Source organism: Rhinatrema bivittatum, chromosome 6 (assembly GCF_901001135.1).
Source record: "Rhinatrema bivittatum chromosome 6, aRhiBiv1.1, whole genome shotgun sequence".
NCBI lineage: Eukaryota > Metazoa > Chordata > Amphibia > Gymnophiona > Rhinatrematidae > Rhinatrema > Rhinatrema bivittatum.
This window is the reverse complement of record NC_042620.1, coordinates 192,823,996-192,843,092: the sequence shown is the minus strand read 5'-3', so window position 1 is coordinate 192,843,092 and position 19,097 is coordinate 192,823,996. Positions and strand designations below refer to the sequence as shown.

Here is a 19,097-nt window from a genome sequence, read left to right as displayed (position 1 = left end):
CGATTCAGCCACAGACTCCGAGGCGAGTTTGTCAGAGTCATGTCGGACAATGCTACAACCGTGGCCTACATCAATCGCCAGGGAGGAACCAAGAGCCAGCAGGTGTCTCTGGAAATAGACCCTTTCATGGAGTGGGTGGAAACAAACCTGCAAGGGATTTTGGCCTCCCACATCGCGGGAAAAGACAACATCTCAGCGGATTATCTCAGCAGAAAGAGCCTAGACCCGGGGGAATGGTCACTGGCAGACACAGCCTTCCAGATGATAATGAATCGATGGGGTCCCCCCAGCCATGGACCTCCTAGCAACTCGTCACAATGCCCAAGTCCCCAGATTCTTCAGCCGCAGACGAGAACCACAGTCTCAAGGAATCGAAGCTCTCGTCCAGAACTGGCCAGAGGAAGACCTCCTATATGCCTTCCCACCCTGGCCGCTACTGGGATGGCGACCCCCCTCCGGAGGGTCTCCACATGTGTGAACCCGTGACCAGATCGGGGCCTAGCCAAAGGAAGGCTGTTCAACCCGATTTAAACCTTGGAGGAAGGTCGGTACGGCTGTTCAAGCCTTGGAGACCGGAGACTTAGAAGAAAAGGGTTCAACCTTACCTGGTCTCGACGCTTACCGGTCACATGTTGGGCGGTCTCCAGCTGCGGGGGGAGAGGGAAATACCTTCACCGCCGTGCTTGAATCTGCACCCACTGCCTTTCAGCCACCCTGGGGGCATCATCCACGCCGGGAATCGGCCGGCGGACTAAGGCTCACCTCTGAGGGATATCGAATCGACCGGCGGACTAAGGCTCACCTCTGAGGGATATCGAATCGACCACAGGAAAGTCTTGACTGGGGGAGGGACCGTTAGGTTTCACCGCAGTAGAAGCAGGGCTCTCTTAAAGGTAAATTTTTTTCTCTCTTCTTTTTTGTAAATGTTACACTATTCTCTTTTGGATAGTGTCCGCATCTGCTATGGGAGACGGAAAAATACTGAAGAGCTAAGCATGCTGCACGGGTATATGTAGGCTGACGTCAGCTTTGAAATCTGACTCCGTCTCCCATATGCTATCAGGAGAGCACAATACCCATTGAGCCTGAGTTCATCTGGCTACACGCTAGGAAAACAACCGATTAACGTTACTAGTTCCACTCCACTCATTTTACATACCTCTATGATATCTCCCCTCAATCGTTTCTTCTCCAATGATTTCCCCTAAAGAGCCTAATCTCTTTAGGGGAAATCATTACATCTCCTTTATCGTTTGGTTGCCTCTCTCTGTACCTTTTCTAATTCTGTTATATCTTTTTTCAGATGTGGTGACCAGAACTAAACACAATACTCAAGATGAGGTCGCACCATGGAACGATAGAGGCATTATGATATTCTCGGTTTTATTCTCCATTCCTGTCCTAATAATTCCTAGCCCTCTATTTGCAAAAAAAAAAAAAAAAAAAAAGGAGAGCCACGCATGCACATGGAATTTAGAGCTGAGAAACCACTGGCAGGGATTGTGAGAGAAGCCCCTAGTATATTATATTCTCTCTATATATACATATACATAGCTAGATAGATAAAGATAGATATGTATAGATAGATAAATGTATAGATAGATAGATAGATATATATATATAGAGAGAGATTATAGATAGATATATGTATAGATATATATATATATACCCCTGTTTCCCCAAAAATAAGGCCTAGTGCATCTTTGGTAGCAAAAATTAATATAAGACACTGTCTTATTTTCGGGGAAACATGGTAGATAGATATAGAGAGAGATTATAGATAGATAGATATAGAGAGAGAGAGAGACACACATACACTAAAGTTTTACATTTAAAAGTAGGATGTCCAATTATGTGATTTCACAGGATTGTTATGAGAAGACAGATGGTAAGGTATGATGATTGTTGAGTTTATTAATATCTCTGGTGGGGCCAATGGGCTAAACTTAATGGGGGGAGGGGGGGGAAGGCACCAGACTGTAGGACCTAGGACAGTGGTATCCAAACCTGTCCTGGAGGACACCCCAGCCAGTCAGGTTTTCAAGATTTCTGCAATGTATGACGGCTCATGGCCCCATACTTATTTTACTTCAAGTTTCTGCAGCTATTGCCTCTGCACAAAGATTTATAGCATGATGGCCTGAGGAGTGTAGGAGAGAGAGAGAAAGGAGGAAGAGAGGAGGGGCTGCTGACAGGAAGTTGGGAGAGAGAGAAAGAGGGAGATGCTGCTGAACAGTGGATTAGTGTGGGAAAGGGGGCTTCTGTTGCTTAACAAGTAGCTGGGAAAGCAAAAGTGAGATGCTGCCACTGGGCAGAGGGATGCTGCTGGACAAGAAGTGGAGGGGAGAAAGAGGAGGATGCAGAGCAAGGAGTGAGTAGGGATAAAGGGGGATGCTGGGCAGGAGCAAAGAGAGGGGGGTGGTCATTGCCACCAGAGGGACAGTTTGCCTTTTCTGCCAATGGAAAGAGCGTTTGCCAGAGCAGCCATTGATAAGTCAAGAGGGAGAAGATTATAATTCTGAATATTTTCTGCAGGTGCAAGAAACGTTGATCCTGACACTCAAAGAGTATATAAGATCCCCACTTAGTTCCTTCCAGCATCCACTTTTCTCATGCCTAATCACAGTCTACCTCCAAAAGCACATAGATCATTTTCTCCCCAGTCATTTTTGCCTCTTAAGTGTGAAAAGTACTATAGTAGGAACATCACAAACCTAAACAGATGAATCTTTCAGCACTGGGATAGCATATCACTTAAACTAAGGACATTATTTCTCTCAACATTTACATTCACTCTAAAAAAAAAATAAATAAATAAATAAAAAAACCATAAAAAATAAAAACCACATATGTCTGAAATTTTTAATTTAAAAAATGCTAAAATTGTTTTCTGTATGTAGAAGAGATATCAACAGTGCCAATTTCAAACAAAAGCACTACCATTACCACAATGCACTCTGATGCAAAATTTAAAAAACAGGACTGGCCCAAAGCCTCCCTTCAGAAAATGGATCACTTGGCAGCTCCGTTTACAAGTGTACACTAAACAGCAACCAAGAACCTGGTTCCGCATATACTGTGAAATGCTATGTCCAATCAAATAATGACGTCAGAGAAAACATACTCTTTGGGGCAGTGAGCCCTGTCACAACAGGTATGTTTGTGACTTGTATTAATCATTTCTTGTACTTCCATTCACATGTTTATGCTTACCTTTGCAAACGAAAAATAGTACACTAACACAAGTAAAACATTTTTCACTTAAGAGGTACACTCAGGGTAAGTAAGAGTTTACATTTTAGCATTACTGTGACTATTATGTATTATTATACTATGACTTTGAACAATATTAGGGTTACATTTTGTCTGTGGTTCTGATCTCACCTTTACTGACAAATTCAAGTTGGTGTGGAATATACAAAAAGCAAGAAAAAAAATTGCATGTTTTATTTACACAGATTGTTTACTTAGCAATTCTTCCAATCTGTGTAAATAAAAAACTTTTTTTTTCTTGCTTTCTGTATATTCCACATTATTACCCAATATTACCTAATTTATTTATTTTAACTACAGAGCTTTAATTTCAATGACTTAAAAAAAACACACTTTATAAAATAAAAAAAAAAAAAACTACAAATAAAAAATGTCAAAAGGAGAAACTAAACTGAGAATCAAGGTGATTCACTTATGTATTCCTAAAGAGATGAATCGCAATTTAACCTCAGCAATACATTACAATGTGCAAGAAATCCCATACCTCCTGCTCCATTTGCAGTAGGTGCCACCTATGTTATGTTGCTCTTATAGACCACCTTCTTTGAACCAAGGTTCAGCTCAAAGCAGTTTATTAAATTTTCTAAAACCCTTTGATAATTTTTCCTCATTCCATCTTTTTAAATATAGCTCACTCTAAAAGCTCCCCTCTAACTAAACTTCCAATTCTGTCAAACAATTTTTCCTTTATTTACTTTTTCCTAGAAATGTGATTTCTTATGTTCATGCAACTGAGTGATATCATAACAGTTAAGGGGAAGCATTGTCACACTGAAATAAACCCGCCATTCACAGGTTCAGAAACCAGGATGGTTCACAGCTTTAATCCTTCTAAGATACCTAAAATGAACACAACTGTGCTATGATTGATGGTAATAATTTTATGTTGTATCCATAAAGCACTAGATAAAAAAAACACTGTATGAAAAAAAAGTAATAATGCCCCTCAGGGTTAAAACTGAAGTGATCCAGTTTCTGCAGCAATCCTTTTGGCCATTTTTGGGTTTTGAAGCACACCTTAATGTGTTTTGTTTGTAGCTCTGCAACTTCCTTTTGAAAACAACCCTACAGGTACCGAAATACATCAGGTGATGATTAATCTAAAATCTCTCTTTATAAAGTGGATCAATATGTTCTGGATTATTGATGTTCTTACTTCCTCTACAGTTTCTGATTAACAAATAAAGGATTCCCATCTCTCCCATGCCCAGCCAGGATTTTTGAGGTCCATATTGAAACAGTTTTGACTAGCTAAGTTCAGGACTTAACTGGACAAGACATGGGATTCAAAAATCCCTCCATTCTGATCGCCTCAGACTTAATATGGCTTAAGGTTTTAGCTGGATAAAACTTACTGATAAATAGGAGGTATTCCAGGACGAGGCCATCTTACTCAAATAAGTTAGCCGGATAACACCAATATTCAGTGTTATCCAGGTAAAGTGCCTGGTAAAATGCCAGAGAACAGCCCTAAACCTATACAGGTAACTTGGATTTTATCCACCTACTGTATATTCAATGGAACACATAACTGGTTGTATTCCGCTGAATATGCGAATAAAGTTATCCTGGTTAACTTTAACCATTCACCAGCTTTCTGTATATGGACTTCTTTACTTTTTATCACTGTTAGCCCACTGAAAAAAAAACAAGACATCCTGCCCTTTCTGATAACCAAGGAAATATAAATCATGCAAAACATATTTGTTATTGCCCTGCTCCCTATATTCATTATCCTAAAAAATAAGGCCAATGTTATTTTAAAGATTTATTTTGATAAGTGGGAAAGCTCTTTCCTCTCATATATATAACCTCTTACCTTATTTAAGTGTGGTTTCCCCTTTTCATAGTGAATCTCTACATAGTCTGATGATAGCAAGTCACTGCAAGGAACAGAGAGATTTTTAACATTCATGTATTTTGTAGAACAAAAGAAAAATATAAATATAAACAGGCATAACTGCTGGGTTCAAGCTGCTGTTTGTCAACAGGAATTTTTCTCACTCCAGATGTAATTCATCAATATATGCTTATACTCAAGTTTACTAGTTTTCTCTTAAAAACATCTAAGTAATAATAATAAATAAGTACATTGCACGTAGAATTTACTTAGCTAATTTGACCATCCTAACAGATACAAGGAACCAGGTGAGGGATAGAGCAGGAAAGGGGAGAAGAGGGCTGAGATGTTATAATCAACAACTGGATTTAATATATTCTAGCTTTAACACTCCTAAAGCTATTGTGAAATTAAGCATAAGATAAACAATTTCCAAAAAGAAAATATGATCACTGTACACATGCAAAGAGCACGAAGAAATCCTAGTCTTGAAAGTGAGGAGACTCCAAGGCCAATATACCAAGGATAAAACAAAAGATGTACTATTGTTTAACAAAAACAAGCTCATGTACTCCAAGTGAAGAACATAATCATATCAAGAATTATTCTGATTGTGTTTCCATTTGGTTTGCTTTATTTGGTTTATAAGAATATAAAATTAGTGGCAAACCACATTCTTTATAACAATGAAGTGATCCACTGCCAGAAGATATGTGCAGGTGCCAGACTCCATTCATCCAGTAATTTTGCCATAACCAAATCAAAATGGGATAAAGTTCTTATAGAACAGACTTTTTTTCTCCTAAATATTAGAATAGATGCCTAACTCCAGTTCCTAAAGGCTCAGAGAGAACATTCTAATATTTTAATTCCAGTTCCACATATTCAAGTCTGAATTAACAACTCCTTGGGATTTGCAGTCAGGGAGTCCATCTAACCTAAATCTAGCAGGGGCAAAAAATGCATCAATGAAAAATGGAAACTAGATTTAAAAAAAAACAAAACCTTAAAATTGAAAATTGTATTTAAAACAATTTCTAGCCTGCTACATCCAAGAATCTCCAAAAAGCCAATACAAGTAGCTTGGTGACTAGTTGTACACTGAGTCTATACCCAAAATTTTGCAGCAAAATATACTCTGCTAAATTTCACACCTCTCAACAGCATGCAGATTGTTACATTTTCAGTTCTGAATTGTACAGTCACTCCTAGAGCAACCACACCTGAATATATGTACTGGAAAACCATCTCTCTGCAGACTATTTTCTGCTTTAAGAAAGATACAGAAAAATTTAGAAAAAGTACAGTACAGAATTAGGTTACTTAAGTAACAAATATGGTGTACATATGGTAGCATACAGGCAAAGGGGCTGAATTAGCACAAGTTTGAAGACTGTCACAGTAGTATTGATCAAGACTTACTGTACATTTGTGCATTTCTATAACCATTTAGAATTCAATTACCATAAGAAAATACAAAAAAATCTTTTGCAAAAGGAAAGGTAAATTTTTCATTCAATAAACTCTGGATCCATGAGGAGATCAAGACAGATTGGCTCTGAGCTCCTTAAGGGACGTCATAAGGAAATGTAATAATCAATAAAGAAAAGCAAGTTTGCTTACCATAAACGGTGTTTCCGTAGATAGCAGGATGAATTAGCCATGCTGTCATGGGAACTCTATCAGGCCCAGGAGGTGGAGCGTCAAAGTGATGTCAGAGCTTTGCTCTAAGGCTGCGCGTGGTTTCCTGCGCTGGAATCTACTCTCCTCAGTTTGTGATAAAGCAAGCGTGGTCGTTAAGACGAAATGTCGACTGGTCAGGGAGGTGGATGGGTCAGCATGGCTAATTCATCCTGCTATCTACGAAAATACCGTTTACGGTAAGCAAACTTGCTTTTTCCCGTCGATAGCAGGGCTGAATTAGCCATGCTGTCATGGGAGTCCTAAACTCCCCATTACGCTGATGTAGAGTATTAGTTCTGGTATGAGTAGAGCGTGATGAAGCTAAGTGCCAGTCGACTTAGTTGAATCAGTGGCTAACGACTGTAAAAGTGTCCTTCCCAATCTTGCATCATCCGCTGTTTGCTGGTCCAAGCAGTAATGGGAAGTGAACGTATGAAGTGATGCCCATGTGGCCGCTTTACAAATGTAAAAAGGTGGAACTGTTTGAGATGAGGCTAAAGAAGTTGCCACTACTGCGCGTGTTTGATGCGCTGTGAGGCGAGAAGACATTTTAGACTGCCTTTTGTCATAGCAGAATTGTAATGCATTGAGAAATCCAGCTAGAGATGGTACATTTAGCTACAGGAAGACCTGGAGCATTCGGATTGAAAGATACAAAGAGTTTGCGACAACACCCTGGTAGACGAATGGGTTCGCTGTTTGTAGTAAGCCAATGCTCTCTTTGCAATCTAGAGTGTGTAGAAGCTTCTCTCATTCATTGTGATGTGGTTTGGGACAAAACATGGGTAGTTCAATTGATTGGTTAATATGAAATTGGGGATACCACCTTCGGTAGGAACGACGGATGAGTCCGTAGTAGTACTTTATGATGATAAAATTGGAGGTACAGGCTATAGTGTACTAATGCCTGTAATTCACTCACTCGGTGAGCCGACGTAATAACTGTTAGGAAAGACCACCTCCAGGTAAGATATTTGATATGTGCAGAGTCCATTGGTTCAAATGGTGGTGCCATCAGTTGCTCCAGAACTAGGTGTTAGATTCCAGGGTACTGGAGGCTTAGAGACCGGGGGTCGAAGATGCGTTAAACCCCCGGACGAATCGAGAAACCATCGGATGAATGGAAATGGGTTGACCATCATGTAGCCTGTGGAAAGCAGCGATTGCACTAAGGTGAACTCGGACCGACGCAGTAGCCAGTCCAGTGAGGTATAAGGTGTGCAGGTAATCCAGTAACTGATCCGGTGCACATGTGAGCGGATCAATTCCTTTGGACCCGCACCATGTTGCATACCGTTTCCATTTGAATTGATAATTACGTCTCGTGGATGGTTTCCTGGAGGCCAGTATCACATCTTGTACTGTGATAAAAAAAACCCTTGTTCTGAGAGAAGGATCCGTTCAACCTCCAAGCTGTTAGATGTAGGGGGGAGTGTAGCGGGTGAAGGAGGGTTCCTTGTTCCTGTGACAGAAGATCATCGCGATGTGGTAAACGAAACGGTGTTTCTGCGGACAGTTGAAGGAGGTGCATGTATCATGGTTGACGAGGCCAGGCTGGCGCTACCAATATCACTTGCAAGCATCTAGCATACATTTTTGTAGTGTTCGTGTGATCAGTGGAATCTGAGGAAACGCATACATTAGTGGTTCCGTCCATGGGAGGAGAAAAGCATCCTGGGCTTCTGTGTGTGGGCTTGGCCATATGGAGCAAAATCGAGTTACCTTCCTGTTAAGATTCGGTGGTGAATAGGTCTATTGTTGGCCATCCCCACTTGTGGAAAGAATCGACTCCACTACGTCTGGATGAAGGGACCATTCATGTGGAGGAAAAAACCCCACTCAACTTGTCCGCTTGAGTGTTGGCTATTCCTGGTAGGTATGTTGCCTGCAAGTGAATCAAATGATGGTTGGCCCATAGTAAGATGGTGAGGGCTTCCCAGCAAAGGATCCATGAACCCCGACCCTCCTTGCTTGTTGATGTAAAACATGGCCACTTGATTGTCCGTGTAGACCATGACGCGGTGCCCTTGGAGATGGGTGACGAAGGTTCGTAGCGTGTAACGTATCGCTCATAGCTCTAGACGATTGATTTGATAGGACTGTTCCTGCCTGGCCAGTGGCCTTGTGTCTGGAGTTGGTTGAGATGAGCCCCCCAGCCTTTGCGGGAGGCGTCGGTGGTGAGGACTGCATTGTGTGGCAACAGTGTGAATGGAGCACCTTTGCTTAGTGTCTGTCTTTGTAACCACCAATCCAGTTCAGTGGTCATGGCTGTTAAGAATATTTCCAGATTAGCGGTTGGGGAATGCTGCTTCCATTGTCGTTTGAGGTCCCACTGGATGTTCCGTATGTGTAATCTTGTGTTGGACACCGCATGAATCGATGTTGCCATATGTCCCAAGACTGTTAACACCTTGTGGGCGGACGGCAACCTGGTGGTTTTGTAGGTGCCGGAAGAGCAGGCACATGGTTTGTCGTCTGTCCTGTGGCAGGAAGACCCTTTGTTTTGTTGTGTCCAGAGAGGCTCCTATGAATTGGATCTTTTGAGTGGGCTGTAGTTGGGATTCTGGTAATTTTAACTACTAGTCCCAATTGATTGAGGCAATCTATTGTCTCGTGAAGGTGTTGATGCCACTATGAGCCAGACATCTAGGTAGGGAAAAATGATGATCCCCCATTGACGGAGGCATTCCACCACCACTGCCATGCACTTGGTGAACACTCTGGGTGCTGTTGATAGACCAAAGGGAAGTACCTTGTATTGAAAGTGCTGGCTGTTGATTTGGAAAGACAGGTATTGCCAGGAGGAAGGATGCATTGGAATATGCGTGTATGCATCCTTGAGATCTATGGAGCACATCCAAGCTTTGGGTTGGATCAGAGATAAAATGGATTTGAGAGATATCATCTTGAATTTCTCTTTGACTATGAATTTGTTGAGGTCTCAGAAGTCCAAGATTGGACGGAGATTCCCGGACTTCTTGGGTATGAGGAAGTAGGGGGAGTAGGGGGAGTAGAAACACGTATTCTGGTTGGACGGAGGGAGGCGGCAAATTGCTTTTTGCTTCAATAAGGAACTCACCTCCCCTTCCAACAGGGTAAGGTTGGACCTGGTCCCTCTGGATGTTAGGTGAGGGAGGGGTGGGAGGCATGGGAATAGAATTCTGTATCCCCCGCGAACAATGTTCAGGACCCATTGATCCGATGTGATGTGTTCCCATTGCTGGATGTGGGATGTTATGTCCCCCCGCAAATACCTGTTGTGATGGTGGCAAGGGTATCCCTAAAAAGACGAATTTGGTTTCGTGGAAGTCGTAGGCTGTTGGTTTTGAGGACGTTGCGCCCATGGACGGCCCCTGCAGTTTTGGTTTTGTTGGGTTTGTTGACGGGGTTGAGGTTGATATGGCAGCGGTCGGTACGAGGCATAAGGTCGGTATGCTCTATGTTGGAAGGGTTGCCTCCTGGGTGGGGCATAGTACCTGCGCGATGAAGGGTAAGATCGGGGAGTGGTGAGGGACTGTATCGCCACCGATTGCTCCTTGAGCTGAGCCACAGTTTCTTGTAGTCGCAAACCGAATAAGTTGTCGCCTATACAGGGCAAGTTGGCCAGTTTGTCATGTACATCCTCCTTGATGGTACTTGCCCTGAGCCATGCCACTCATCGTGCTGTCATCACGGCTGCAGACACTCGGAAGGAAGTCTCGAATCCCTCGTACACTGTGCGTAACAGGTGACGTATGCCTTCCTCAATGTCTTGCAGTGGATGCAGACCTTAGTTGGTTGGGGTCATGAACTGTGGATCATCTTTGAGCCGTTGTATGCATTCAAACAGGTACTGTATTAGGTAAAAACTGATGGTGATTGATGTGGGCAGCTAGCATGGTCACTTGGAAGGCACGTTTGGCGAACTGATCTAAAGATCATAGGTCCCTCCCCAGGAGGGGGGGGGGGTGTCGCACAATGTAGTCTGGACTTCTTTGCCTTTGTCATTGCTGACTCAACGACTAGAGATGCATGCGGTAGTTGTGGGGGGGGTGTAATAAGGAGATTTCTGCATCTTATATTTTAAGTCAATTTTCCTAGAAACTGCGGGGAGCATAAAGGGGGTCTCTCCCAGGTCTTTTCTAGTACCGTATCCAGCACCATGTGTGCCGGTAGCCCTATCGGTTCTGCTGTAAGGTCGAAGATCTTCAATAAGTCAAGGGGGTCCGCCCTGGGATCCTGTACCTTCTGAATAGGAAGATTTAGGACCTTGCCCATTTTTTCCAAAGATTTGGGATATGTGAGATCTTCCAGTGGGGAATACGGTTCTGCGGGTTCCTCCACCGGGTCGGAAGGATATCCAGTGGAAGAGTCTGGAGAGGTAGGCTGAATATCTGCAGACACCAACTGAGGCAGAGGGTCCCGCGATCGTGGTACCTGGGCTGGATCCGGTGACGGAATCTGAGGTGAAGGGGACCTCTGGCGCACTGGAGACGTATGCACTGACGGCTGTGGGGACACCACCGCACTACTGGGGGTAGATGCAGGAAACTGGAAGGAAGACTGCCTGATGTCAAAAAAGCCTGATAAAGCTTGGGAGAGGTTGAAGAAAGCTTCTTTTGTCTGAGGAGGCATAGGAAGTTTGCTCGATGAAGACAGACATTTAGTGGGCACCGCCACTAAGAGGATGTCCGAGTCAGGGTGTCTCCCCTTGACATTGAGGTGTACGTGTTACCTCTGGCAACCTTCTTTATCTTGAGTGGTTCCTGAAGTGACTCTCCTTTGGAATGGCAATGGGAAGCCGAGGATAAATCCGAGAATACTCAGAGGGAAGAAGAAGAGGGCAAGGGGGAGCAGGACGTCAGTAATGGAACCCCTTCCCCTTCAGATGTGGACAAGTAGTCCGGTGATTCCAGTCCCAGAGATAAGGGGGGACATGCTCTTCTGAAGTTTGTGGGGGTTTGTGAGTCTTGGACCCTGGGTTCCGCTACGCACTGTCCCTTGACGCCTTCTTTGCAGGCAGGAGAAGAGGGTGCGTCGATGGTGTGGTCAAAGCCGAGCCCGGCTTCGGTAGATGCGTCGGCTGCGTCGTGGATCCCTGCGACGGAGCAGTCTCCTGTGTCTTCGAGGATTGGTGCGTCGGTAGCGAGGCTTTTTGACTCAAAGGCGTCGTCAACTGCGTTGGCGCATGCATCAAATAATGCGTCGTCTTAGAGGTCGACGCACTGAGTTTCCGCTTCAGCGCCAACTTCGATGAGTGCGTCGGGCGAGAATGCGTCGAGGCTGGTAACTTGCCTGCCTGGTGTGAAGGTGTGAACCTAATGCATCACCTAGATAGGATTTTAGACAGTTATTATTTATTAAGTGCTGGGGAGTAGCTGCTGTTATGGTACATATGAGCACAATGGGGCCAATACAATACAGTGCGCTCAACCAAGCGTACTGTATAACCCGCATTCAGACGCGGGTTGAATAGGCATTAATGAATCCCCTAATGCAATAAGAGGATTAGCCCCTATTTAACGCGCGTCGCATGCAGAGTGAGTCTAATAGCGCTAATCACATACAAATGCATGTGATAGAGACTGTTAGCATTCATTCCAGATGCAAAAAAAATATATATATATGTACGTCTAAGAGGCACATTTAGCGCTTAGCAATTAGTGCCTGCCTGGAGCAGGCGTTAATAGCTGAGCACATTTAAAACAAGTACAGAAAAGCAGAAAAAATGCTTTTCTGTACTTGTTTTAAATGCTTAAAGAAATTTTATTAAAAAAAAAGTTTTAAAAAAAATTGCTTGAAAGTCGGGTGCAGGAAACAGACGAGTGCATCCAGTCGGGTGCAGGAAACAGACAAGCATCCATTTCCTGAACCCCTGGCGGTTTTCCTAACAGGCAGATGGCCAAGTTAGGATAACAGATTGGAGTCGTGTTAGCAACCCCTAATTTAAATATTGCATAGTGTTCCCCCTTTGGGGGTGCCTGGGGCACGTTAAGAAAGCGGACGCTGACTGTTCAGCGCCCGCTTTCTATGCAAATTTATTGCATCGGCCCCATAGGAAGGTAAGTGATGGAGGTTCTGGAAACCAAATTTAGGCTTTTAGATAGAAAGCTGAAATCAAAAACCTCCAGGTTAGCATTCCCTGAATTTCTCCATGTTCCAGGCGCAGATAAGACAATGGTGCAGGGAAGAGGGATTCAGTTTTGTAAGGAACTGGGTGACATTTTGGAAAGAGGAAGTCTTTTCTGAAAAGATGGGCTCTACCCCAGGGAGGAAACAGGCTGCTGGCATTAACCTTTAAAAAGGTGATAGACAAGCTTTTAAACTAGAACAAGGGAAAAAGCAGACAGTCACTCAGCAGCACATGATTTGGAAGGCGGTATTCTTCGAAGGATACTAACAAAACAGGAGAGTTAGGGCATCCCAGCAGAGAGGTTCCAATAAAAACCAAAGGCAGTCCACGTGCCTATAAGTAATGAACCACCTGAGTTAAAAGATTCCAAATTATCCCTGTCAACTGAAAAGCTGGTTGTTAATTTAAAAAAAAAAAAAAAAACCATACTTTTAAATGTCTGTATACCAATGCCAGAATTCTAAGAAGTAAAATGGGAGAGTTTGAGTGTGTAGCACTGAATGAAAAGGTAGACATAACTGGCATCTCAGAGACCTGGTGAAAGGAGGATAACCAAAGGGACAGTACTATACCAGGGTGTTCTTTATGTTCGGGATGGCATAGAATCCAACAGGATGAAGATCCTGCAAGAGATTAAATGCACAGTAGAATCTTTGGGGTCGATTTTAAGACCCGCATGCGCAGTTCCCAGCACGCATACGTGTACACTGCTATTTTATGGCACGCAAATGTTATAAAATACAATATCCGCACGCACATGAGCAGGCAGATGGCCTTCTCCGTGCGCGCGGGGGAGGGGGGGGGATTTTTAAAAGGCCACGAACGACTACGGGAGAAGGGCTTCCCCAGTTCCTTATACCCCTGCCTAACCTTCTGTTGCAGGCATGGACCCTTGACCCGAGATGGTGTTGGCGCTACCTGTGGAGGGGGACCCCCTCCAAAGGTCCTCACCGTCGGGAGGCTAGGCAAGACAAGGAAGCAGAGGCCAGCTGGAGCTTCACCACTACCAGCCCTTGCTCCCCGCAGGTTGAGCCCTTGGGTGCCAGGGCCGGCTGGTCTTAGGTGGACCTCTGCATGGATCCCGTGGCACATGGCCAGGCGGACCAGGTAGATAGCAGGGATCCCGGAGAAGCACTGGAGGATGGCGGCAGCTCAGGAAAAGAGTACGAGCTGGGCAGCGGGTCTCAAAGTCAGTTCGGTCCAGAGGTCGGAGGCAGGCGGCAGAAGACTAGGTCAGGAGCAAGCCGGGGCAGAAGCCAAAGAGCAGTCCAAGTACCGAGGAACAGGAACTGGAACAGGAACTGGAATGCAGGAACGGAGCAGGAACTGGAACTTCAGGAACAGACAGTAACTCAAGAACAACGCCAGGATCGAGCGAGGAGACCTGGTGCCAAGGCAAGCTCTGACTGCCAGAGCTTGCCTTATATACTCACAGCCGCAGACGTCATTCACTAGGGGCCGCGGGAGCTTTTCCCGCCACGACCCCTTTAAATCCCCAATGGAGGCGCACATGCACACATAGGGGCAGGGGCCAAGGAAGATGGCAGCGGAGGTGTGTTCCATGCAGCGGTGGCCACAGGAGATGGCAGGGGGCTGCCCTGATCGTGCTGGAAGGCCCGAGAGCAGCAGGACCGTGACGGAGGCTGCTTGCCACGGCTGAGGAGAGAGAGACCAAGGTCGAGGCCCAGCGCCAGGAGGTAGGGGTTGCCGGCCTGCGGCCAGAGATTATAATATTACCCTCCCCTTACGGCCCCCTCCTGGAGGTCTGGGCTTGCAGGTGCGACTGGCATGGAACTGCCTCAGTAGTTCTTTATCCAGGGTATTGGCAGATGGTTCCCAAGAATTTTCTTCGGGGCCGTTACCCTCCTAGGAGAGGAGGTATTCCAACTTGCGGCCTCTCTTCCGGACATAAAGGACTTCACGTACCTGGTAGGTGGGGTCCGGGTCCATGGCAAGTGGAGGAGATTCGGGAGCTTTGTGTGAGGGCCATGACAGCATCAGGTGCTTGAGTAGTGATACATGAAATGTGTTGTGGATCTTCAAGGAAGGAGGGAGACGGAGTTGGTACAATACTGGTCCAATGTGTCTGGTGACAGGGAACGGGCCAATAAACTTTGGAGCTAGGCGCTGAGAGGGCAGTTTCAGGCGTATGTGGTGTGTGTTTAACCACACTTTATCTCCAGGTTGAAACACAGGTGCCGGCCTGCGATGAGCATCAGCCGTTCTCTTAGCATGATTGGTAGATTCTTGGAGCATCTTCGAGGTGCGGGACCATACAGCATGCAGAAGCTCTGCTGTGGCTTGGGCAGCTGGAGAGGAAACGGACAGTCGCACTGGCAGAGATGGCTGGGGTTACCGGCCATAGATGATGGAGAATGGTGAGGCACCGGTGGACTCACAAATGTGGGAATTGTGAGAGAATCCTACCCATGGCAGGAATTGGGACCAGTTGTCCTGTTGTTCGTTGGAGTACGCCCTTAGGAAGGTCTTCAGGGAACGGTTGGTACGGTCTGCTCGGTCATTAGCCTGGGGGTGGTCAGTCATAGATTCACTCCGAACGTCTGGCAGAGGGCCCACCAATACTGGGCTACGAACTCAGGTCTGCGGTTAGAGGTGATGTATTGAGGAAGCCCGTGTAGCCTGAAGACATGTACGAAGAAGAGGCAGGCAAGCTCGAGAGCAGATGGCAGAGCAGGAAGTGGAACAAAGCGGGCCATATTGGTAAAACGATCCATGATTACCCAGATCGCAGTATGGCCACTGGACTTGGGGAGATCCACTACAAATCCATGGATGGATGGACCCAGGGCGCTTTGGGAATGGGTAAAGGTTGCAGAAGCCCCCACGGCCATCCACCAGGATCTTCTGTTGAGCGCTTGTGTAGCAGGAGTTCACATAGGCCCCATGCGTCCTGGACAATGTTGGGCCACCAGTAAAAGTATTGGAGGCAGCTGAGAATTCAAGCACAACCGGGATGCCCAGCGACTCGAGAGTTGTGGGCCCACCGAAAGACCTTCTCATAGACCCTGCAGGGGACTACCATCTTCTCGACTGGTACCGGACTAGATACGAACAGATGGATGCGTGCTGGGTCAATGATGTGTTGAGGTGTGTCTGGGATTTCTTCAAGCTATTAGTAAAAATTTGTAAGCTATCATTAAAATCATCCATTGTACCTAAAGAATGGAGGGTGGCTAATGTAACCCCAATATTTAAAAAGGGTTCCAGCGGCAAACCTGGAAACTACAGACCAGTTAGCCTGACGTCAGTGCCAGGAAAAATAGTGGAAAGTGTTCTAAACATCAAAATCACAGAACATATAGAAAGGCATGGTTTAATGGAACAAAGTCAGTATGGCTTTTCCCCAAGGCAAGTCTTGCCTCACAAATCTACTTCATGTTTTGAAGGGGTTAATAAACATGTAGATAAAGGTGAACCAGTAGATGTAGTGTATTTGGATTTTCAGAAGGCATTTGACAAAGTTCTTCATGAGAGGCTTCTAGGAAAAGTAAAAAGTCATGGGATAGGTGGTGATGTCTTTTCGTGGATTACGAACTAGTTAAAAGACAGAAAACAGAGAGTAGGATTAGATGGACAATTTTCTCAGTGGAGTGCCTCAGAGATCTGTACTGGAAAGGAATACGACGAGTGAGGTAATCAAATTTGCAGATGATACAAAATTATTCAGAGTAGTTAAAGCACAAGCAGATAGTGATAAATTGCAGGAGGACCTTGTGAGACTGGAAAATTGGGCATCCAAATGGCAGATGAAATTTAATGTGGATAAGTGAAAGGTGATGCATATAGGGAAAAATAACCCATGCTATAGTTGCACGGTTAGGTTCCATATTAGGAGCTACCACCCAGGAAAGAGATCTAGGCGTCATAGTGGATAATACATTGAAATCATCGGCTCAGTGTGCTGCGGCAGTCAAAAAAGCAAACAATGTTAGGAATTATTAGGAAGGGAATGGTAAATAAAATAGAAAATGTCATAATGTCTCTATATCACTCCATGGTGAGACCGCACCTTGAATACTGTGTACAATTTTGGTTGCCGCATCTCAAAAAAGATATAGTTGCAATGGAGAAGGGCGACCAAAATGATAAATGGGATGGACCAGCTCCCCTAAGAGGAAAGACTAAAGAGATTAGGACTGTTCAGCTTGGAGAAGAGATGGCTGAGGGGGGATACGATAGAGGTGTTTAAAATCATGAGAGGTCTAGAATGGGTAAATGTGAATCAGTTATTTACTCTTTCGGATAATAGACGGAACATAAGAACATAAGAAAATGCCATACTGGGTCAGACCAAGGGTCCATCAAGCCCAGCATCCTGTTTCCAACAGTGGCCAATCCAGGCCATAAGAACCTGGCAAGTACCCAAAAACTAAGTCTATTCCATGTTACCATTGCTAACAGCAGTGGCCATTCTCTAAGTGAACCCAATAGCAGGCAATGGACTTCTCCTCCAAGAATCCATCCAATCCCCTTCTAAACATAGCTACACCAACCGCACTAACCACATCCTCTGGCAACAAACTCCAGAGTTCAACTGTGCGCCGAGTAAAAAAGAACCCTCTCCGATTAGTTCCAAATGTGCCCCATACCAACCTCATGGAGTGCCCCCCAGTCTTTCCACCATCCAAAAGAGTAAATAACCGACTCACATCTACCCATTCTAGACCTCTCATGATTTTAAACATCCCCCCTCAGCCGTCTCCTCTCCAAGCTGAAAAGTCCCAACCTCTTCAGTCTTTCCTCATAGGGGAGCTGTTCCATTCCCCCTATCATTTTGGTAGCCCCTTCTCTGTACCTTCTCCATTGCAATTATATCTTTTTTGAGATGCGGCGACCAGAATTGTACACAGTATTCAAGGTGCGGTCTCACCATGGAGCGATACAGAGGCATTATGATATTTTCCGTTTTATTCACCATTCCCTTTCTAATAATTCCCAACATTCTGTTTGCTTTTTTGACTGCCGCAGCACACTGAACCGACGATTTCAATGTGTTATCCACTATGACGCCTAATTCTCTTTCTTGGGTTGTAGCACCTAATATGGAACCCAACATTGTGTAATTATAGCATGGGTTATTTTTCCCTATATGCATCACCTTGCACTTATCCACATTAAATTTCATCTGCCATTTGGATGCCCAATTTTCCAGTCTCACAAGGTCTTCCCGCAATTTATCACAATCTGCTTGTGATTTAACTACTCTGAACAATGTTGTGTCATCTGCAAATTTGATTATCTCACTCGTCGTATTTCTTTTCTTTCCAGATCATTTATAAATATATTGAAAAGTAAGGGTCCCAATACAGATCCCCGAGGCACTCCACTGTCCACTCCCTTCCACTGAGAAAATTGTCCATTTAATCCTACTCTCTGTTTCCTGTCTTTTAGCCAGTTTGCAATCCATGAAAGGACAAGAGGTTAGCATGTAGCACATTTAAAACTAATCGGAGAAAGTTCTTTCACTCAACGCACTTTTAAACTCTAGAATTTGTTGCCAGGGGATGTGGTTAGTGCAGTTGGGATAAAAAAAAAAAAGTTTGGATAAGTTCTTGGAGGAGAAGTCCATTACCTGCCTTTAATCAAGTTGACTTAGAAAATAGCCACTGCTATTACTAGCATCAGTAGCATGGGATAGACTTAGTATTTGGGTACTTGCCAGGTACTTGTAGCCTGGATTGATCACTGTTGGAAACAGGATGCTGGGCTTGATGGACCCTTAGTCTGAGTCAGTATGTCATGTTCTTATGAATAAAATGAGAAGCTTGGGAGTGAGCGCCAAGGTGGAGTCGTGGATTACAAACTGGTTGCAGCGTGTGATGGTAAATGGAATCTGCTTTAAAGAGAAAACAGTGTTAAGTGGAGTGCCACAGGGATCGGTGTTGGGACCGGTTCTGTTAAACATCTTTGTGAGCAACCTTGCGGAAGGGATAGAAGGTAACGTTTGTCTATTTGCAGTTAATACTAAGATCCGCAACAGAGTGGACACACCGGAAAGAGTAGAGAGAATGCGATTTAAGGAAGCTGGAAGAGTGGTCGAAGATATGGCAACTGGGATTCAGTGCCAAGAAGTGCAGAGTTATGCATCTGGGGTGTAGTAATCCGAAAGAACTGTATGTGTTGGGGGGTGAAGGGCTGATGTGCACGGAGCAGGAGAGAGACCTTGGG

The 19,097-nt window shown here is 44.7% G+C and overlaps 1 protein-coding gene across 1 annotated transcript in view; it reads right to left on the bottom strand.

The window, feature by feature from the left end:
* ADAM23 (ADAM metallopeptidase domain 23) overlaps positions 1 to 19,097 on the bottom strand; it is a 600,522-nt gene that overhangs the window by 517,687 nt on the left and 63,738 nt on the right. The window contains 1 exon segment of the mRNA XM_029606344.1: positions 5,093 to 5,156. Within this exon segment, the coding sequence (XP_029462204.1) occupies positions 5,093 to 5,156 (64 nt within the window).